Source organism: Neovison vison, chromosome 12 (assembly GCF_020171115.1).
Source record: "Neovison vison isolate M4711 chromosome 12, ASM_NN_V1, whole genome shotgun sequence".
NCBI lineage: Eukaryota > Metazoa > Chordata > Mammalia > Carnivora > Mustelidae > Neogale > Neogale vison.
Window position 1 is genome coordinate 133003268 of NC_058102.1, and position 23596 is coordinate 133026863.

The 23596-nt window shown below is 37.9% G+C and overlaps 1 protein-coding gene across 1 annotated transcript in view; it reads left to right on the forward strand.

Moving 5' to 3' along the window:
* MYO3A (myosin IIIA) overlaps positions 1-23596 on the forward strand; it is a 218340-nt gene that overhangs the window by 117944 nt on the left and 76800 nt on the right. The window contains exons 16-18 of the mRNA XM_044227979.1: positions 3192-3318; positions 7673-7883; positions 10902-11049. Coding sequence (XP_044083914.1) covers positions 3192-3318; positions 7673-7883; positions 10902-11049 — 486 coding nt within the window. The remainder of the gene's footprint in view (positions 1-3191; positions 3319-7672; positions 7884-10901; positions 11050-23596) is intronic.

Here is a 23596-nt window from a genome sequence, read left to right on the forward strand (position 1 = left end):
AGGATATTGATAATGGGGGAAGCTGTGTGTGTAGAGTCAGGAGGACAGGGGCTACGTAGGAACTATGCACTTCCACTCAGTTTTGTTGTGAACCACAAACTCCTCTAAAAATGAAGCCTATTAATTTTTTTAAAACTATAATAAAATACAGAAAGTAGACATGACCCCTATAGAAATTCAATATAGGAAATGATCCATGCCCTTTGGTTCTAGGAACATGTAAAGTACTTGAGAGCAGAAATTATTCTTATTTCTCGGTATCTACCCTGTATCTCCCATAATGCTTAAAAAATAGTCAACAGAAGATGCTTGAATGAATGAATGGTTGGGTGGATGACTGAATAAGAGGGGTAGGACAGTAAACTTCTGGAAGAGGGAGAGTCCTTCTAACAGAATTCTTTTGCCTTGGGCAGATTAACTTGGGTAGAGAGGAAAGTGACCTTGCCCACACACATAGTTTTGGGTTGCTGTCTGCCTAGCAGACCAGCCTAGTGTACAAGCACAGAGAGCAGTGGAATAGGCTCGAGCCTGATGCATCAGAACCATGAAGGTCTGACTCTCCAGCAAACCAGAACTGTGTTCGTCCTTGCAAATATAGCCAAAGCAACAGCAGTCCTGGTCCCTCAGGAAAGACAGAGCTGTACAGCAGGAGGGGGAGTGGGTAGAAGGGATTGTGAGTGTTTTCCAGACTCTGCAGAGCACTTGGAGAGCACACTTCTCCAGCAAGCCACTCTTCCTCCGTGGGAAGGTATAGCACATTCAGTGGGCTAGGAGTCAGGATTCAAAGCTCAGCTCATTCAAAGCCCATGGAAAGTTGTTACATTGCCTCGGTGGTTTTATATGGGAAAATGTTCTTCTGCTTATTATTGTTAACCATCAAACAAAAATTGTCTTGAATTCCTTAGTGTGACCACCATCAGAGATGATTAGTCTTTGTACCATGAATAACCCAAGTGCTTGGTCAAGGTCATAACTATACCTGAGGTCAGGCCCTTTTGAGCCCCATCAAGCTAGCTAGCTGCCAAGCCAAACTGAGCCAGGGCCCTGATTTTTTGCCTCCAACTTTAATCCAAGTGGATACTGTAATTATAGGATATCAAGGAGAGCCCCAGCCTGGGAGGATTACTCAATCCTTCTCATAAACAGCTGAATAAGAATTGTATGTCCATCGATTCAGCATGTGATTCTCTATTGTGGATCTCTAAACACTGTTCAAATATGACTTTGGAATGGACGCATCTGAACTCTCCAGTCCCTAATTGACAAATACACAGAGTGTTGAAGGAACATAGTTTTAAACGACCTATTTATGAAGTATTGCTGGTGTAGATTATCCACAAGGTCTGTCGTTGCCTCGTGAGAAGTAGAGCAGGATTTCAGAGGCTCTGTTTAACTCTCCACGTGACACTGAAGCCCACGCTGGTTGGTTCTTTACAAGTTATGCGTTTTACAAATGGAAATTCCTTACCAAGAGAATTTTCATCGAAAATTGATTCACACCAGCACATCAGCATATTTACCGCTCTCCTTCCCAAATATGCTCCAGTCCGTCTTCTGCTTTCCATCTCTGCCACTGTCCTAGTCCAAGCCACCCCCTCTCCCTAGCCTCCTGCCCATTCTACTTTTCCATCTGCCTCCTCCAATCCCTTCATTTCCACATCCTGGCAGAGTCATGTTTCAAATATCACAGCTGCCTGCTTTGGAATCTCTAGTGGCTCTCCATGGCCTTTTGAATGAAACCCACACCCTTTCTGGTAGCACAGAGGGCCTGGCTGGTCTTGTCCAAGCTCACCCCCGTGGCCCCTCTCACACCCACACCCCTGCCCCTTCCTCGCCGTCCTCCAGCCCCACTCTGGCCTTCTTTCTGCAAAGCAGGCTCTTGTCCTTGATTTCCCCTCTGCCTGGAACAGTCTGATTCCAGTTCTTTCCTGGCCGACTCCCTTGTCATCCAGGTCTCTGCTTCCCAAAGGACTGCCTTCTCTAACCTCCCACCTCAAAAGGCCCTCCCTGCCCTCCCCAGTCACTCTCACTCCTCTACATTTTAGTTCCTTCACAGCCCATTTAGTTACTGAAAATGTCATGTTCATCTCTTTGTTTTCTTAATGTCGGCCTTCTCATTGCCTGAAGACCCCAAGGAAACAAATGTCTTCGTCTTGCCTCTGCTGAAACCCCTGTGACTAGAGCAGGCCTGGAGTAAAGTATATGTTGCATCAGATAAGTGAGAACATAGATAGTCGAAGATATGTCTGTATAGTCATTCAATAAACATTTATTTTAATGTTTATATATTCATTTAATCTGTACTCATATATATGTTATATATGAGTGAATAAATATCCCTGAAGATTTTTTCCTATACTTTTCATGATAGTTTTTTCATTTTTTCATGATAGTTTTTAGCATGAATTGGGATGTTGGAACAGATGGGATAATCATTTCTGATAAGTGTAGGAGCTGAGTTAGAATCAAGGCAGCAACATAAGGTAACAATAAAGGATTTTGTCTATTTCCTATACTTTACTGCACTTGAACATAGTTGGAATAACAACTACAATGACCATAGTCTCCTTGGCAAAATGCCTCCAGTGCCTCCAAGAACAGTTGTGGGTGTGGGTGTGGGTGTGTTTCTGATGTATTTTGATGTACCTTATTTAAAAGGGTTTTACCACTCTAGACTCCAAGCTGTTGTCCAGAGTTTTCATGCCTAAACTTAAATCACATGTATCCTTTGATTGGGGCACTGGGCTCTTTGGATTTCTCTTCCCTCATTCTCATTTATCCACACATAAAATGTCACTCTTAAGATTGCCTCAAGGGAAAGGAGCATCTGGACAGGACCATGTTAAAGTTCTGAAGTTCAGTTTCACGTAGATAGATTGATCTGTGGCCTAAGGAATACAATTATTTCTACTTCCTCCTAGGGGAACTCCTCGTTTCTATTTTTTACTGGTATTTGCATTCATAAAAATATTTTTTTAGCACTCCCTGGCAAAGAGGCACCATGTCCACCTCTCATACTAAAATGACTGAGGAGACTGAGCCTACGTGGGTCTCAGAGGCTGACATCATCCTTTGCGGAATGACCTGGTGCAGGAGCCTTGGGATTCTTGCCCGCTCTGTCCCCAGCCATCGCCACTGCCTTGCTGTCCTCCAGGGGAGGGTGATGCTAACATCTGTATGGTGTGTTTCAGCAACTTGGAAGTATATACAGTATACTGGCTGCAATCTTGAATGTGGGCAACATTGAGTTTTCTTCCGTGGCAACTGAACACCAGATTGACAAGAGCCACATTTCCAATCACACAGCTCTGGAGAACTGTGAGTGTTCCTATCTTCTGCTCAAAACTGAACTCTTGAAAAATGCCTAATGAAATACTGCAAGTGTCTCAGAAAGATAATCTCAGGCAGTTGTACTTATCTGGAATCCTAAAAAAGAATACTCTAATTCAATTTGCATAAAATGAAGTTTTTAAAGGCCAATATTTGAAACAGATCTTCATGCCTACAAATGAACTGATTACCGTAGAGAACTTTTCTCAAGATTAGGCTTTCCTATTTTAGGAGCTATTGATGTTTCAATGTAAAAACACAGAAAATATCACTAAAATTTAGTAAACTGATCTGAAAAGAGTAAACGCTATTATTTTATAGATTTAACATCTGTATCATTTTATAAGTAATAAAGACTTGTATATTTATTTTCATACTGGGTGGTTTTTATTCTCACTCACCCTGGGTTGACTGATTTTATGATCATTTTCTTTTTTTTTTAAGATTTTTTTAATTTATTTGACTGAGAGAGATCACAAGTAGGCAGAGAGGTAGGCAGAGAGAGAGGGGGAAGAGGGCTCTCAGCTGAGCAGAGAGCCCGATGCAGGGCTGAATCCCAGGACCCTGAGATCATGACCTAAGCCAAAGGCAGAGGCTTAACCCACTGAGCCACCCAGGCACCCTGTGATCATTTTCTATATAAGAAAAGTGCATCATGGTATTTGCTTCAAATCAACATTTTCCTCTAACTAGCAAAGTTTGATGAATTATTCTAATAACTTAAGTTTTCCTATTGATCTTGTGGTGACATAGCTTTTTTATTTAGAATATACACTTTTTAAAATTTTTAATATGGTCATAAGCCCCCATAGTTCCAGATTTTTTAGACATTTCATTCATAACTTAAAAGAGTTATGATATAAATTTTTATTTATATGTATTTTTCTGATTTATACTTAATGAGGAACAGAATGAGATGTTTTAGGGTAATTTCAGGGGACAAAATGCCAGGCATCCTGGCCTGAACCTGTCCCCAGATCCCTGTCATCTCCCTCCCACCGTGTCTCTGGGACCAGCTCAGTAATACAGCAGGACTGAGTTTGGCGTGTAATGATTGGCGTGGACCAGGGAACCTGCTCTCATTTTTCATATATAAATAAAGTCAATTGGTACAGAAGGTTTTAGACTGATATTTATTGATTGATTTTCTGAGCCATAGAAGCCCACAGCAAGCTGGGCCTTCTTTTAGTCCATGTACTGCGGGTTGCTTAAATCCCAGGCTGACCCTTTGTTCAGCAATCTAGTAGTTTTTGGTGCCCATGAGCCAGTAGCTCTGAGCTGATCTGTAGCTCCCAGCAGTCCTCAGTTATCAGAAGTGGAAGGAAAAAACAGAAAGCTCCAATGATGGATTCAAATTTCACCATTGATTATAATTAGGAAAGTTATCAGCAGTGAATAGAATGATTTACAATAGAGCTATGTTGTAGATATGTATATACTTGGCAACTACCAAACTAAGAAATGACTTTGGTCCGTGAGAACCTTTTTTCTGAATAGAAGGAGACAGTCAGATGGGTCACAGAAGGTTAATATGAATGGGAATATAGGTAAAATTAATTCAAGTGCTTTCTGGAATGGCCATTCATGGAAAATAGGAATTTTTGCTGACTTACTTAAAATCTCTTGTAATTAAGTTGCAAGGAATTATCTGCAAACCAAGGCCATGTTTCCTGATGGATTTATAGGTGCATTGTTTCAATCAGGCACCTGTTCTGTCTATTCTATTCTATAAATATTTCTCAAAACTGACTATTTCTTTTTATCTCCATTATCATCATTCTCACTGAAGACAATATCACCTCTCAGCTGAGCTAAGGGGCCTCCCAATTGTCCCTTCACATCAACCCTTCAGCTTTTCCAGGCCATTCTCCACAGTCATTCAGAAACCACTGAGTGCATGTAGCAGTAGGTTCTCTCAGTGTCCCTCTTCCCCTCCTTGTACTTCCTCTCCCTCTTCTCCTTAATTTCCACTTAAATTTCTTGATTAGTTTCCCATTCCTTCTGGATAAAGATGATCAAAACTAGAAGTCTGTCTTATAAGGTATTATACTTAGTAATATATTCCCAGGTAGAATGCTTGGCATATAGTAGACACTCAATAAATATACGTCGAATGAATGAACAATGTAGGAATAGAAATAGACATATTAATCAATGGGAGACACTATTCAGAAACAGATCCAGGTTGAATTGCTGGAAATGGCATTACAAAATCACTAGGGAATCAGTGCTGTAGGGACAGTGAACTGGCTAGCCATTTGGGAAAAGAGTCTGAATTCTTGTCATATACCATATACCAAAATAAATTCCAAACCTTTATCAATTTAAAGGCAAAAAATCATAAAAGCACAAGACAAAGTACATTTATATAATTCTGAGATGAGATAAGACTTGAAGGATTGTATGTGCAGAAAAGCAAAAGCAGAAAGGATTTTTTAATGGATATTTGACTACATAAAAATTAAAAACTTTCAAAAAAATTAAAAACTTTCATACTAACAAAAGAAAAATAAATTAAATTACAATACAAGGGAAAAATGAGAGAAAATATTTCCAACACATATATAAGCAACATGTGGGAGCTATAAAGAACTCTTCTAAGCTGATTAGGAAAAGACAAATATATCAATGACAAAAGTCCATTTATAAAATAAAACCACAAATCACTAATAAAAATATGAAGAGAAGAAAGTATTTAGCTTCACTAGGAGTCAGTTAAAAACAAATTGAAAATCAAAGGCACTTTTTCCTATCAAATTGATCATTTTCAAAAAATACTAACCTGTGGTGTCCTTGAAATTGCATTGAAATTATTGGGTTTTTTTTACTTGGCTGATAATAATGTAATTGGTTCAGAGATTCTAAAGAGCAGCTAAATAGTATATATCAAAAGGCTTACATATGTTTATATACTCTGGACTAGTTGTTGAACTTAGACACTTTATGCTAAGACAATAATACAAGAACCTAGCTTCATGCCCCAAATATTTATCACAGCATTCTTTATAATTATGAGAAATGACCTAAACATCCAACAACTTAAAAATTGTTTATATATTGTGACATAGAGCAGAATATTATATAGCAAATTAAATCATTTAAAAACAATATTTAACAAAATGAGAAATGCTTAAGATATTTTATTAAGATGAAATGTATGTGCAGGATAACAGCAAAAAACATGCTTAAAGGAAAAAATGCAGAATATTAACTTCAAAGGTAAGATTTCTGCCGTGACTTTGTGTTACTTCCACAGTCTGAAAAAATTTTTTTTTCAATTTTTTTTAAGATTTTAAAATTTTATTTATTTGTCAGAGAGAGAGAGTACACAAGCAGGGGGAATGGCAGGCAGAGAAAAAAGCAGGCTGTCCACTGAGCAAGGAGCTCAATGCAGGACTCAATCCCAGGACCCTGGGCTCATGACCCAAGCTGAAACCAGATACTTAACCAACTGAGCCACCCAGGCATCCCTGAAAAAAGAAAAAATTTATTTAAGTAAGGTTCAGTGATCCTAGCCACACAGCCAAGAAATATTGTCCCAAATGCTAAAAGTAAGTTCAAAATGTTGAAAATAATTTGAAAGGAGAACCATTGATTTTAAAAAATAGTCTGTCATGTAATAGTTTGGGTTAAAGATATTTACTATATTCAAAAATGAGTTTCTCCACTGAATTTAAATATTATTTATTTAAAATTCCCTGTGATATTTATCATTAAATATAAGTAAATGTTCCAGGCATCACATTTTAACAAACTTCAGTAGTTAAAATGTATAACTGAGTAGTAGTATGATTAAATATATATGTGTGTGTGTGTGTGTGTGTGTCTGTCTGTCAAGATAAGGTTTATGCTTTTTTGGTTAAATAGTGCAGAAGATACATAAAATACATTTATTTGGGTTTATTCCTAAAGTCTAAGTAATCTTCCAATTAATTTCTGCATTTAAAAAAATATGTATGTAATGATGGGTATCGAAATTATCCCAAATCTATTCTTTATTTAAATGAATAATTTAAATTTTACATTATTTAACATAATTCAATGACATTATGTTTGGCATTCCATAAACAGCCACTGGCTGGTGCGAATGTTTTCCCTGCTGTTAGCCAGTTCAGTCTGGGTTGTGCTGTATTATACAGCAGCCTACATTTGACCAGTCAAGTAGAGAAAAATGATCAAGACCCAGGACAACTACTGTAAAGGAACTTATTTTTACATTATGAAGTCTTCCCGTATTTATTTCATGTCATTGGAAGAAGGCAGACTGAGACGTTTTCATTCTATGGGAAGCGACTGCATGGCGGTGACTTTTTCTAACAGCACCTCTGGTTCTTCCTTCCAGCTGCTTCTCTGCTTTGCATTCAGGCAGATGAGCTCCAAGAAGCTCTCACCTCCCACTGTGTGGTCACTAGAGGAGAAACCATCATACGACCCAATACCGTAGAAAAAGCCACTGACGTCCGAGACGCCATGGCGAAAACTTTATACGGGCGGCTCTTTAGTTGGATAGTCAATCATATCAACAGCTTACTGAAGCATGGCGCCTCACTAAGGTAAAATTCCTATGCAGACATTTTTTCCCCAAATGTCACGTGATGTAGATCTGTTTTCTAATTTACAGATTTGTATGGGAGTCCTTCCGAGGATGTTCCTAATGTTACTGTGTCGTTATTAAAGTTCTCTTTCAATAGATCTGCTTTATTTCCTAGTAGCACTTTATTTGGCCAGATAGCTATAAAATTTTTTAAGTGCTGAACATAAAATAGTAGCAACATGAGCAAACATAATAGAAAGTGAATTTTTCCTGTGACGTCTTATCCATGTATATGTTCTTTTAATAAGAGAGTGTGTTGTGAAGTATAAACCATTTGATACTTGCATGAAATGTCATTTTAGCAGGTTTTTTTTTTCATGTTTTCTTTGTTCTAAGGGATCATATTAACTCTTGAAGACAAAGGAAAACTTTATATTTTAACTGTCACCATAGCCCTGTAAGGGTAGGTCTTATGACCTGTAATGAAATTTGGTTCAGAAACACTCTAAATAAATAGTAAATGACAGAACCCTTATCTAAACAATAATGTTATTTGACCATAAGTCTATGCCCTCATCTTAGAAATAAAGAATCACAGCCACCATTAACTGAATACTGTCTGTGTACCTACCAGGAGTTGTGCGTAGATATAATTCCCTACATTTACACCTAAATCTTTGTTCTGCCACAAATTATAGAATCTGTAGAAATCTGTACACACAAAAATAAGATAGCTGCTGACCCTAAGTTACCTTGCTCACATTTGCTTGCTAAGCATAAAAGACCATTTTATACACATTTCAGATGAGTAACTCACTCTCATTTTTCCGCTAAAATACATACCACACCATAACATTATCCAAAATGCCTCAGAGAGTGTCCATTATTCCTCCCTGTTCTCAACTCTGGATCCCTCAGAATTGCTTCTTGCCTCCCTGTAGCCTATCTCACTGGGTCTGCAAATCAAATCCAATTTGCCCATTAGGATTTAACGGTCAAGATACTTTGTATGTTCATGTGTAGCCATCTGTAGGATGCCACACTTTCAGATGAAAATGGAAACATTCGAGAATTTTCAGTATCGGTATAGTCCACAGACAGCCTTGCTGTGTTAGTTACCACCTGCATGTCTGGCCCCTCAGTGGTACCCGGAAGAGTACCACCCAAGCAGGCGATCTGCTGAAAATTCGGCTCCAGCCTAGTCCCTCCTTAGTCACTTTCCTTTCCCTACAATAAAGGAAGCTATCCAAATCTTAGATTTTTAATTTTTTTTTTTTTACAGAACGTTTAAGAAACTAAAATAGGACCATTCAAGTAGTTTAGTTCAATCTGGAAAGATTTACATTTAAGATTTCGAAGAGCCTGCATTCTGTGCCGGGCTCTGCCGCTAACTTGTTGTGCAGCCGTGGGCAAGTCACTGCCTTTCTGTGCATCTGTCCTGTTCAGCCTGTTCAGTAAGGGCGTGGAATGACAACTCAGTGGTCTTAATTGTTGGCAGGTAACTTGGAGCCTTTAAAGAATCTCTTGAAAACTACATTCTTCGCTCCAAAATAAAAAATGTACACCTACCTACCAAAATACGGCACGTGATTGTGACTCCAGACCCTTGATGGCCATTAACAGATCCCAGTTTAAGAATCCCTGAACAAGGTCAACTCCAAGGTCCTCCTGGTTCTAACACATTATTAGACAAGTTAAATATCTATTTCAGTGGGATCCTGTGGAACAACAGTTTTTTAAAGAATTATAATTTTGACTAAACCAGCAAAAATTTATACTCCCTCTTCATAAATAGGAATTTTCCGAAGTACTTGGATAGCTTTCCGTTTGTCCATCCCGTCACAGGGTTCTGGAACTTTGCATTCTAAGTTCAGTCAGTTCTTCCAAATACAGAGAAGATATTTCACTTCTTAGCATGCAGCTAACAGCAGTCATTTCCAAATCACCTCCTCACACAGCACCGAGAGTTAACCTAGGTTACATAAATAGTGAATACAGAGAGATGTTTATACTCTCTCAATTTTTTTTCAAGTAGGCTCCACACTGGATTTGAACTCATGACCCTGAGATTAAGACCCAAGATAAAACCAAGAGTCTTGACACTCAACCTGCAGGGTCACCCAGGCACCTCTATTCTCTCCTTTTTAAAATGACATGAAAGTAACTTTGCAATGCATATATTTCTTGGGGGAGGGATAAACCTTTGACCAAGTATCTAACTTTTAATGAACAGAGAGGAATTGATTATTCTGGAGGAACAGGAAAAGCATGCTTTTGGAATATTTAATTATAAAATAGTTACTTAGGGTGCCTGGGTGGCTCAGTTGGTTAAGCATCTGCCTTTGGCTAAAGTCAAGATCCTGGAGCCCTGGGATTGCCCAGGTCTGGCTCCCTGCTCAGCAGAGAGTCTGGACCCTCCCCCTGCTCATGCTCTCTCTCTCTTTCTCACTCACTCTCTCTCAGATAAATAAAATCTTTTAAAAAAATAATAAAATAATATTTAACGCATTTTAAAGTATTTGATTATAAAATAAATCCAAGTATATTTATATCTTTCTCCAGGTTACTGTTTATTCTATATTAAATAATTATGAATGAATAACTCAAAAGTAAATATTGATTCTTTAAGAGAGGTAAATATTTTTAGCAACATGTTTTAATTGTCCTAAAGTGAAAGACTAAAGATACTCTTACACAGAAGTTTTACTTTTCTGCCATAATTTTTATTGAACATATTTTGGCTGTGTTTGGAGTGCTGGCCAGGTTTTCCCTATGATTCAGGACTCAGGGCTATGATCTTACACCCATGAACCTCCAGGAGAAAGTGAAGGAGCTGTGTCTGTAGTACAAGGCAAATCATGTATCTCTTATATATTAAAGTTAATGCTACCTACTTTTTATTCATTGGAGAAATTTTCACTCTCCGTCTTGGTAGTAGTTTCTTAGCTAAATCACAAAAGTATCCTTGAAGATACCCCACTCTACATTCCCTCTTGAGAAAGTAAGAACTCAAAATCCTGCCTCTTCGATTTTCCAGTGAGAATGGTGATGAATTAAGCATCGGTATTCTGGATATATTTGGCTTCGAAAATTTCAAAAAAAACTCCTTTGAGCAGCTGTGCATTAATATTGCAAATGAACAAATTCAGTATTATTTCAATCAACATGTGTTCACCTGGGAACAGGTAAGTCAAGCCACGATAGAGAGGCATGCCTGTGTATGTGTTATATGCAGAATTCTACCAACAAAGCAGGACTTCACAATTTTCAAACCTTAAACAGATTGGCAAAGGAAAGATTTTCTTTTCTCTGTATGTTTAGTAAAAACAAAAACAAAACCAGAAAACAAGTTTAATTTCGTTGTGTCTCAAAGTGTGGTATTGAATGTCCTCCATTGAAAATGAATGCACCCTGCCAGAAAACCTAGCAGGTCTGAACCTGTGTAAACAAAGAAGTTTCCTTTGGAAATTTAAGGAAGCAGATGTGTCCAACTGTTCCTCTTTCTGTAGACTGCATAGCTGAAATTCTGTGTGAAATTTAAATATCCGTCTAAAATGCATTAAACTTCAGAATTCCTGTAACTAGGCAACGGAACACAAGATAATGGGTTTGATGCAAATGCCACGAAATGGCAATTTTGTCAGGGTACAACGTGTAATTTATGATTCAGCTTCAAAAATCAGAGACTTACTTGAATTGCATTTGGCAAAGCCATAGTACTGAAATTATTTAAACTATTTTATCAGGTCTAAGAGAAGCGGTCGTATTTTCTATCATTTCGTATGTCATTGGGCTCCCTTTAATAGTATGAAATTGTTTTGTGCTTACAGATTAGAACCAAAGTTTTTATTTAAATTTGAGATAAATTAGAGGGACATATACCTCTTTCAATTCAGAATAGGTTTATTGAGAATTTACTTTAGAATTGCATTGTGAGAACACTAGTACCAAAAGAAAACATTTAGATCTTGACATTTCTTGGGCCCATAAAAAAAAGGAGGGGGGACAAAAATATAAGATTTTATCTGTATTTGCATAGCTTTCATCTACCCCAGGAGCTGGTCCACCAAATATTCATTCCTTCTCTTCTTTCTCATTCTCTGTCTCTGGCTTTGTCTCTTTCTCTCTCTGCTCTCTGCTAGTGCCGTCCCTCAGTCTGGATAAATAATGAAATCTTTAAAAATCATTAAAAAAAAAAGTCCTTCTCCAACTTGCTTATCTCTTAGCCATGGCCTCTCTCTTCCCTTCATAGCCAAACTTCTTGAAAGCATGTTCGGTATTCATTGCGCTGGATTGATTTCTGCCCCACCTGCATACGCTGAGTTTGTAGCATCTGGCACTGACATTCCCCGCCCAACTGGAATGGGCTTTCCTAATCTCATCAGTCATTATTTGTATCAGAAACATTTTAGTCTCTCCGTTATCAGCCTTACTGTAATTTTCAATGTGGTTGGCAGGTACGTGTTTCTGGAAGACCCCTCCTCTGGCATCCCAAATACCATTTTTCTGTTACTTTTTCTGTACCATCCCATAGATGATTAGTTCTCAATCCTGGCTCCATATTAGAATGACTTGGGTAACTTTGTAAAATCCCAGTGCCCAGACCCTCTCCCAGACCAGTTAAATCAGGTCTCTTGGGATGAGACCCAGGCATCAATATCTTCTGAATTTTCCCACTCTATTCCAACATACAGCCAAGGTTGGGAATTACTGTCCTAAATGCTAACTGCCCTGAAGTTTTCTGTCCTTGACCCTCTTACACTCCCTAGGAAAGATCATCTGTTTCCATTATTTCATTCATCCCTTCATGCTAGTGATGCTCAAGTCCCCACCTCCCACAAATCCCACTTTTTGAATTCCTGGCCTCCATTTAAGCGAGTTTCCAGAACTTTACCCGGAACTGAACTTGTCACCTTTCTTCTTCAGTGAGTGACATCTCTGTCCACCCACTTACTCATGCCAGAATGTCGTGTTACATTTCCTTTCTCATTACTGAAATCCAGAAAATTAATGTGACTTGTTCATGGTCTTCCCTCCTCTAGGCTCCAGTAAAAATATTTGGTTTATAATTCTGCCTTTCTCACTAGGCTGCAGACTCCCTGAGGTCAAGGATTATGTTTTAATTAATTTTGTATCTTCAGAGCCCAACATGTAGCAAATACTCAATGAATATTCATTAAATTAGTGTCATCTTGTTTTAATTCCTCACAGTGGTCACAGAATCCTTTCTAACCAGAGCCTGAAATAAGTAAATTTTGTCTGTTTGTTTGTTTAGACTTTTCAAAGGGCTTCTATTAGAATTACCTCCCTTGTGGAACTGGGTACATCCTCATCTATTTACTGTCTGATTAATTAACAGCCTGTCTTGGGAGATCTCTGTGATTCTTTTCTTTTGGGGTTGAGGCTAGAACCTGGTTTTATTGGAACTAACCTTTAAACCAATGTACATAATTTTCTTTTTGTTTTTTGAGATTTTATTTATTTATTTGTCAGAGAGAGAGAGAGAGACTGCAAGAGAGAACACAAGCAAGGGAAGAGGGAGAGGGAGAAGCAGGCTTCCTGCTGAGCAAGGAGCCTGACATGGGGCCCGATCCCAGAACCCTGGGATCATGACCTGAGCCAAAGGCAGAAGCCTTATGACTGAGCCATCCAGGCACCCCCATAATTTTCAATAATTGTTTGCTTTTCACTTTTTATAGGTTGTTATAGTTAACAGTGCATTTTGTTTGATAGTCTTGAATTTTATCCATGATCCTAATGCTCTTAATGCTTTTTGCCTTTGGGCTTGATACAAATGAAACTATTCTGGAAGGCTCTTTTAAATATCCTTGAGAGACTTTCAAAACAGAACAACTCAAAATTGCCCCCAACAGGTTAAAATTTCAGCTAGAATCCAGGCCATTCACAATCCTTTCAAGTGCCTTCCTGGGGTAACTACTCAAGAATCCCTGCTTCCTAATCTTATAGACCAAGCATTGGCAGCTGAGTGATCCGGTCGTTGATGTGGGATTCGCTGGATATGGGATTAGTCAGTGATTCTCTAGATTTTAACATGTGCATGCACATGTTTGTTTTGTTTTGTTTTGTTTTTCCCCACTCTGTCACTTCTCTGTGAATGCAAAAATTGTAACTGAGAAATGCTAACTACAGGTGCATGTTGTAGCTATCACAGGTCGGGAATGTACTTATTCTGGGGCGCCTGGGTGGCTCAGTGGGTTAAAGCCTCTGCCTTCAGCTCAGGTCATGATCTCAGGGTCCTGGGATCGAGCCTCACATCGGGCTCTCTGCTCAGCAGGGAGCCTGCTTCCTCCTCTCTCTCTGCCTACCTCTCTGCCTACTTGTGATCTCTTTCTCTCTCTCTCTGTCAAATAAATAAATAAAATCTTAAAAAACAAACAAAATAAAGAATGCACTTACTCTGATTTCTGTAAGTGAGAAATAGCTGTTAAGCCAAAACATTAATTAAAGTCATGGTCACATTTTCTTGATCCAATATAATCATAGGTTTGACTCGAGTGCACCTTGATTTAATAGTTCCGTTATTGCTTATCGGTAAGACATACCACTCTCGATTTTATGGACATTCAGATAATCTGAGCAGTCTGAGCAAGACAGAAGCCTCAGGCAACACCTTCACAGATGAAACAGCTTCTGGTTCTATTTAAACCAACAGACATTATCTCTACAGACAGTCAGTCCTACAACATCAGAACCTTTATTTATGTTCCAATGAGCATATATAAGGAAAGGGTTTCCTTAGTTAGCCCGAGTTAACTGATAGGTCATATACAGGACACTCCTGTGTATTATTTGTATTTGTAATATATCAATTAATTAATTAATAATATGGGACACTTCAGCAAAGTTGGTTATAAAGGTATTTTGAATATCGTTTTCCCATTACTTCCTTTTTGTTGCTGTTAATGTTACCATTGAGAGAACCTGTGCCAGATGTGCAGGGCTGGCCCTGCTACAGGGCTTGAACTCACAACCCTGAGATCAAGATCTGTGCAGAAATCAAGAGTCCAGACTCCTGAGCCACCCAGGTGCCCCTCCCCCTTTACTTTCCGTTAAAACAATAATCAATAGACTACAGTAATACCAGTAATCAATAGACTAAATTTTTAGTGAATGAATTTATGGCACTGACTTAATCCCTAGTTTGCTGGGTGGATAGTTTTCAAGAACACATAACTCCTGAAATTGTTCTGGAGTTTGATGCTGAAGCTGCCGTCCTTTTCCAGCACTAGGTGAACTGTTTTAAATATATTGATTTTAACAAAATTTAAAGGGACAATTTTATATCTAAAAATAGTGGTCTGAAAATCAAATAACAATCGCAGCCCCCATCCCTACAAATAGACATTAAGAGTATAGTTGTAACCTTTTAATGTTCAAGATTCAAACTCCTCTAAGTGAGTTGCAGCTGAAAAATGTATCATTAATTCTGTCAATTTTTTTAATTCGACAAATAAGGTGTTCATGGATCAGCTTTCCCTATTATGTTCGTATTGGCATCATTTTGGGATGTCTACTCCCATATTTTTCCAGAAGCTTTTAGTTAGCAGCTCAAAGGGCAGCAAACAAGGTGCTCCAAGTCTGGTAAGGGAGGCCTCTCTCTCTACAGTAGCCTTCACACTGGCTGTTAGCCAAGATTCTGCTTCTGTCACACGGACTGTTAGCCAAATTCTGCCTCTGTTTGCTTGTTTTGTTTGTTTTCTGCCTTTCTTCAATGTGAGAGAGAGGACACTGGTAATCAAAGTGTGATAGAAAGCTTGAAGTTCTCTTCAAGTTGGAATCAAGCTGATGCTGTAGTTGGTGGGTTTTGTCTGTTCTTTCAGTCGGGCACTATGGTGTAACAATGGTGGTGCAGCACATTCAAAAGAAATGAACCCCGTTCCCTAGAAGTTTGTTTCAAATCAAGGGGAATGAACAACCAACCATTGATGAGTCACCAATGGGCATCTGTTTGAGCTGGAACAAATGCCATTGTTCTTTGGAGCCCGTTAGGTATTCTACAAAGTGTTGTTCTAGAGTCTTGAAGATTCACTCTACTTGCTTCTACTCCGACTTATACCAAAGGGGAACATTCTTATCCATTACGGGAACACATCTTCCTGGCTATTAATGGAACTAAACTTCATTTTTAAAGTGAGCTATTAATATTTGTTCTGTACAAGGATGTACATATATCATTTATATATCTGCCCATGGGTTTAGAATTAAAATTTGGAAGTCATTTTATAAGCAGGAAACCATTTACAGCACATAATGGAAACAAGAACTGCAATTATGGCTCTGGCTTCTCTGGGAGTAAGTAATGTATATGACTTTCCTCTCCAGCTGTTCATAGCCTAAAGTTTGAAGCTTTTGAGATGTTGAATATGGGCTCCAACACATAACTTGTGGCAATTACAAAGAACAAAAATCCATCCATTATACAGTATCTACACTTTCAACTTTTTTTTACGTTACAAAGTAAAAAGAGTCAGTCATCTGATAAAAAAAAAAATGTGGGGGTAATTCAAGTAGATCCCTTATGAATCTCTTCAAGTTGTTTTGCTGGCAAAATGCGAATTTCTATTTCATATCCAAATTTCTTCCCCATGAAACAAACCATATGTGGGCAGTGGTGGTAGCATTCATCTTATTTTAGCTCTCCAAGTGATAAAGGCCATTTTATAGGCATTTTCTTTAAGCATTAAAACAGCCATGCATTTAAGAAACCTTTGATACAGCAATGGACACCTGGGTGGCTCAGTCCGTTAAACATATGACTTCGACTCAGGTCATGATCTCAGGATTGTGGGATTGAGCCCCTCGTTGGACTCTGCTCAGCAGGGAGTCTGCTTATCCCTCTCCCTTTCTCACTCCCTCCCACTTACCCTACTTGTGCTCTCTCTCTCTCTCTCTCTCTCTCAAATAAAATAAAATCTTCAGGGAAAAAACAAAAAAAACAAAGAAACCCTTGATACAAAACATCTTGCTGTTTAAATGCTTAGCCAAGGTTTGGGTTACTATTTGAGATCACATACAAATGTTCCTTAAACTTCTCACATACTGAGCGAGTTTGGAAGTTGATATCCAAGTGATTGGGTCCGTGTGTGGAGCATCCCTACAGCAGCTCGCAGCTCTCCTGCTGGCTCTTGGCAGGCTGCCTCCTGGGCTCCTGTGTCCCCCTCATCCCTTGCCCCACATCCGTGCTGCACACACAGTTTCTCTTTTGTCAGTGAAGTTGGGTCAGCACCTCTAATGTGATGTGAGGATTTGTGGTACTTATTTTGATAATTTGGTATTGTTTTCAAACTTTTTAAAAATATTTTCATGGGGCGCCTGGGTGGCTCAGTGGGTTAAGCCTCTGCCTTCTGCTTAGGTCACGATCCCAGGACCCTGGAATCGAGCCCCACATCAGGCTCTCTGCTCAGCAGGGAGCCTGCTTCCTCCTCTCTCTCTCTGCCTGCCTCTCTGCCTACTTGTGATTTCTCTCTATCAAATAAATAAAATATTTTTAAAAATTTTTTAATGTTTAAAAAATTAAAAATATATATTTTCATTATGATATAAAATAATTTTTAAAGGAATACATGATTGGGAGCATAGATCTATTCAATGACTCTAGTTTTCTTCATGTCAGGTTCGAGCCTACTATTGACAAAACTGATCCTTATAAGCCAAAAACTGTCACCTGCCAGTAGAATATAAATTTGTAAGATCTTTTATAGCTTTTGAAGAGTTTTCAAGAGTAGGTATCCTATACAAAAAGTGCCTACGTTAGAATGTTCACCTTAGGGGCACCTAGGTGGCTCAGTGGACTAAAGCCTCTGCCTTTGGCTCAGGTCATGATCTCAGGGTCCTGGGATTGAGCCCCATGTCCGGTTCTCTGCTCAGCAGGGAGCCTGCTTCCTCCTCTCCCTCTCTGCCTGCCTCTCTGCCTACTTGTGATCTCCGAAGTCAAATAAATACATAAATAATCTTTTTAAAAAATGTTCATTTGAAAAAAAAAAGAATGTTCACATTAACATACATTGTTCCCTTTTGTGTTTTTCTGAAAAAGGAAGCTGCTCTAGGAAGCACCATTTAAAACTTTTCCCCCAAAATTTCATTAAATATATATAAAATAAAACAAGTATGTTTTATTACAAATTATCCAAAATAGTTTCTCAATAATTTACTTGCCGAATTCTGAATCAGTGACCTGTGTCTTCCCAAGTTAATGATGTGGCTTCCCATTAACATTTATGTAAAAATCAACAGGATCGTTGAGATCTGCTTTGGATAGAAAGCACAGGAGGAGATAGATTTCAAATCATAATTATTATTTTACATCAAAAGTTTAGATTTTTACAGCACACATATCACTACTTAGTTTTCTTCGTTTTTAGTTTTTACAAATATTTAGTTACTTCAGTACTAACTATTAAAAATACTGTGTGTGTATATATATATATATATATATATATAAAGAGAGTGAGTGATAAAATAAATGTGGTAAAATACTAGCAGTTGGAAAACTGGGGGAACTTTGGGCACACGGGAGTTCTTTGTACTATTCTTGCAACTTTTCTTTACATTTGAACTTACTTCAAAATGAAAGGCAGCGCAGTTTCTCTTTTCACTATCATAAAAACACTCAACTCACCTTGAGTAATGATAGCCCCCTAAATCCTAGATTTTCAACCTTTAAAATGTTTTTCCTAGAATGAAGATTATTAGAATGAGTAACTTCTCAATGGTTTCTTTCCTCTGGGGGCAGTGTTTCCGTAAATGTGAACACTCATTGAGCAGTTGGTGAGTAAGAATTCTTTTCCTAAAAGGCAGACATCAAGGGACAAATGTGTTTATCTGGCTTCCTCCCCCTCCACCCGCCCCTTGCACATGTTCCATCAGCGGAAGGTTTATGCATTCATTCATTAAGTTTCACAACACATTCAGGCAGTTTGGACATTTTGAAATGTTTGAACCAAAAGAAACCTAAGTAGATCATCTATATATGACAGATAAAAATGACTCCTTGTTACTTACTCAAAGTCACAGTCTGGTGAAATAGAGCCTGGACCAGAATCTGGAAGTTCTGCTACATATCTGGGGTTCTTCTCACAAACAAACAAATAAGCAAAGTTTGAGAAGAACCAGGGACCTAACAAAATAATATCTCATGTGGAAGAAAAGCGTGCTCTGTTGATTTGAAAGAAAGAGGAAGAGAGAGGGGAAGAAAGGAAAAGAGAGAAAGGGGCAGTCTTTCACATCATAGACCAAGGGGGTTCCATGCAAGACAGGAAGAAGGAAACTGGAGAGAGCATCAGCACTGGGGCAGGCAGTGTTGGTAGCAGAGACTGGGACACTGGAGGAAGCAGAAACCATCTGAAAAGAAGGGCATGGAACTAAGGGAACAATTGAAAAAGAAATCCTAAATGTGACTTCAGGGTTACAATAGAAAGGCAGTGAGACTATTCGCTGTGCCCTAAAGGACTGGGACCCTACCTTTTTGTCTTCATGTCTACCTTAACCAGGCCCACCTTCTCTTAAACATACATGTAGTAGGTGTTCCACGGATGTCTGAGGAACGTCAGTATGTGCCGTCTTCTATGATGGTCTGTCCAGAATGCCGCAAACCTAAATGGATTCCTGATACCATCCCTTGATATAAATCCTGTATTAAGTGGACTGTCCTTCTGAAAATAAAAGAGATACTGATTTATGACTTCCAAATTGCAAACACAAGAAAATAAATATTGACGATCATCTATACCAGCTGTTTAAAATATTTCTGGTTCTTAAATATTTGAAACTATGGAGCAGTGTCAAACAATAGACTCACCTATGACCTCATTTCACAGGTGTAACTTCAGTGAAGGACTCCATTGCCCCCTGTTGTTACATATGCCCACCTTTCATAAAAGAAAAATATCATGTGAGCCAGATTCCTTATTTGAAGCCCTGGTGATTTCAGGAAAATCTTTTGGAAATTTCGTACTTAGATCAAAGTCCCAGATGGTAGTAGAAAGTATTCTCCCACGGTTTAATGATGAGGTGGTGCTGATGCAGTCCACCTGTTTTCACAAATATGTGAAAACTAAACAATGTATTCCTGAGTAACGAATGGGTCAAATGGAAATGGAAAGAAAAAATCAAAATACCTTGAGACAAATGGAAATGAAAACACCACATACCAAAATTTAGGGGATGCAGCAAAGGCAGTTCTAAGAGGGAGTTTGTAACGATAAACACATACATTAAGGGAAAAAAAAATCTCAAATAAATAAATTGAACTTTATACCTCAGTGAACTAGAAGAAACAAGCTAAGCTCAAAGTTAGAAGAAGGAAATAACAAAATCAGAGCAGAAATAAATTAAGTAGAGACTAAAAAGACAATAGAAGAGAACAATGAAACCAGGAGTTGTGTTTTGTTTTGTTTTTTTTTTTAAAGATTTTATTTATTTATTTGAGAGAGAGAGAGAGAGCAAGAGAGCATGAGAGGGGAGGTCAGAGGGAGAAGCAGACTCCCCATGTGAGCTGGGAGCCTGATGTGGGACTCGATTCCAGGACTCCGGGATCATGACCTGAGTCAAAGGCAGTCACGTAACCAACTGAGCCACCCAGGCACCCTGGAACTGTGGTTTTTAAAAAATAAATAAATAAAATTGACAAATCTTCAGGAAGACTAACCAAAAAAGAAAGAGAGAGGACTGAGGTAGATAAAATTAGAAATGAAAATGAAGACTTTACAATTGATATTACAGAAATACAAATGATTATAAGAGACTACTATGAATACACCAACAAACCAGAAAACCTAGAAAATATGGACAAATTTTTAGAAACACAAAACCTAACAAGACTAACTCATGAAGAAATAGAAAATACCAACAAGTCAATTACTAGTAAAGAGATTGAATCAGTAATTAAAAATCTCCCAGCAGAGAAAAGTCTTGGGCCATATAATTTCATTGGAAAATTCTACCAATGAATTATTAAGAATTAGTAATAACTAATAATTAACCAGTCTCAATTAAGATGATCAATCATATAATAATTTTTAATTAATTAATATGATTGATAATGAATAATATTTGATGACTATAATTATGGTGATTAATGTTCATATTGATAACATATTAATTATACATAATTATTTATTTATATTTCAATTAAGAATTAATTAATACCAGTTCTTCTCAAACCCTTTTGAAAATATAAAAGAGGAGGGAACTTCAAACTTACTTTACAAGGCAAACATTACCCTGATACCAAAACCAGACAAGGATACTACCAGAAAAGAAAATTGCAGACCAATATCCCTGATGAACAATAGATGCTAAAGTCTTCAACAAAATATTAGCAAACCAAATTTGACAATACATTAAAACCCACATACCATAATCAAGTAGAATTTATTCCAGGGGTACAAGGATGGTTCAACAGACACAAATCAATAGTATGGTACACCAAATTAACAGAATGAAGCAGAAAAAGCAGTTGACAAAATTTAAAATCCATTCGTGATTAAAAAAAAAAAGTCTCAACAAAGTGGCTATAGAGGGAACATACTTCCCTATAGAGGGAACATATAGAGACTAAAATGGTGGTCAATAAAGGTCATATAAGACAAATCTACAGCTACCATACTGAAAGGTGAAAAGCTGAGAGATTTTCCTACATGATCAGGAACAAGACAGGACACTGGCTGTCACCAGCTTTATTCCACGTAGTATTGGAAATCCTAGCCAGAGAAATTAGGCAAGCAAATGAAATAAAAGATATTCAAATTGGAAAGGAAGAAGTAAAATGGTTTCTATTTGCAGATGACATGAAATTCCATGTAGAGAACCCTGAAGACTCCACCAAAAAATTATGAGAACTAATACAACAAATTCAGTAAAGTTGCAGGATACAAAATCAATATAAAAAATCATTTATTTTTCTATACACTAACAACAATCTATCAAGGAAAATATTAAGGTAACAGTCCTATTTATAATAACATCAAAAAGAATAAAATACTTAGGAATAAAATTTAACCAAGGAGGTGAAAGATCTGTATACTGAGAACTATAATACATTGAGGAAAGAAATAGAAGAAGCCATAAATAAATGGAAGAATTAATATTGTTAAAATGCCCAAAGCAATTTAGAGATACAGTACAGTCCCTAACAAAATTCTGATGACATTTTTTACAGAAACAGTACAAACAGTCCTCAAATTTGTATCGAATCACAAAAGACCTCAAAAAGCCAAAGCAATCTTTTTTTCTTTTAAGATTTTATTTATTTATTTGACAGAGATCTCAAGTAGGCAGAGCAGCAGGCAGAGAGAGAGGAAGAAGCAGGCTCCCCACGGAGCAGAGAGCCCGATGTGGGGCTCGATCCCAGGACCCTGGGATCATGACCTGAGCTGAAGGCAGAGCTTAACCCACTGAGCCACCCAGGCACCCCAAAGCCAAAGCAATCTTAAGAAAGAACAAAGCTGGAGACACCACACATCCTGATTTCAAATTACATTAAAAAGACATAGTAATCAAAACAGTGTGTATTGGCATAAAAACACACATAGGTCAATGGAACAATGTAGAGAACCCAGAAATGAACCCAAGCATATATGGTCAATTAATTTTTGACAGTTTCCAAGAATACATAATGGGGAAAGGATTGTCTCTTTAATAAATGGTGCTGGGAAAACTGGGAGGCCATATGCAAAAGAATGAAATTGGACCCGTATCTTACACCATGCACAAAAATCAACTCAAAATGGATTAAAAGACTTAAACACAAGATCTGAAACTGTGAAATTCCTAGAAGAAAAATATAAGGGATAACTCATTGATATCATTCTTAGCAATGTTTTTTTCAATTTGACCAAAGAAACAAAGCTAAACAAGTGGGACTACATCAAACTAAAAAGCTTCTGCTCAGGAAAGGGAACCATCAACAAGATGAAAAGACAACCTATGCAATGGGAGAAAATATTTGTCAATCATATATCTGATAAGGGGTTAATACCCAAAACATATAGAACTCATACAACTGAAGAGCAAAAGCAAAAACAAAAATTCTGATTAAAACGTGGGCAAAGGATCTGAACAGACATTTTTCCAAAGACACACAAGTGGCTAACAAGTACATGAAAAAGTGCTTGACGTCGTTAATCATCAGGAGAATGCAAATCAAGACCACAGCGAGGTATCACCTCACACCTGTTAGAATGGCTATCATTTAAAAAGATAACAAGTGTAGGTGAAGGTGTAGACAAAAGGGAATGCTTGTGCCTTATTGGTGGGACTATAAATCACTGTAACCACTATGGAAAACAGTATGAAGTCTTCTCAAAAAATTAAAAATAGAACTGCCGTATGATTGAGCAATCCCACTTCTGGGTACATATCCAAAGGAAATCAAAACAAGATCTGTGAGAGATGTCTGCACTCCCATACTCATTGAAGCATTGCTCACAATAGTGGAAACAACAACAATGGTTTCTGTCAAAGGATGACTAGATAGAGAATCTTACACATACACACACATACCCCACAGACCCCGTGGAATGTGTTTAGCCATGAGAAAGAAAGAAATCCTATTAATTGCGACAACATAGATGGAAACTTGAGGGCATTGTGCTAAGTGAAAATCAGAGACTAAAATGGTGATCACCAGCGCCTGAGAGCTGCTGGTCAAAGAGTAAAGTTTCAGTCTGAAGACGAGTAAGCCCTCTGGGCCTAATAATGTACAGTGCGGTG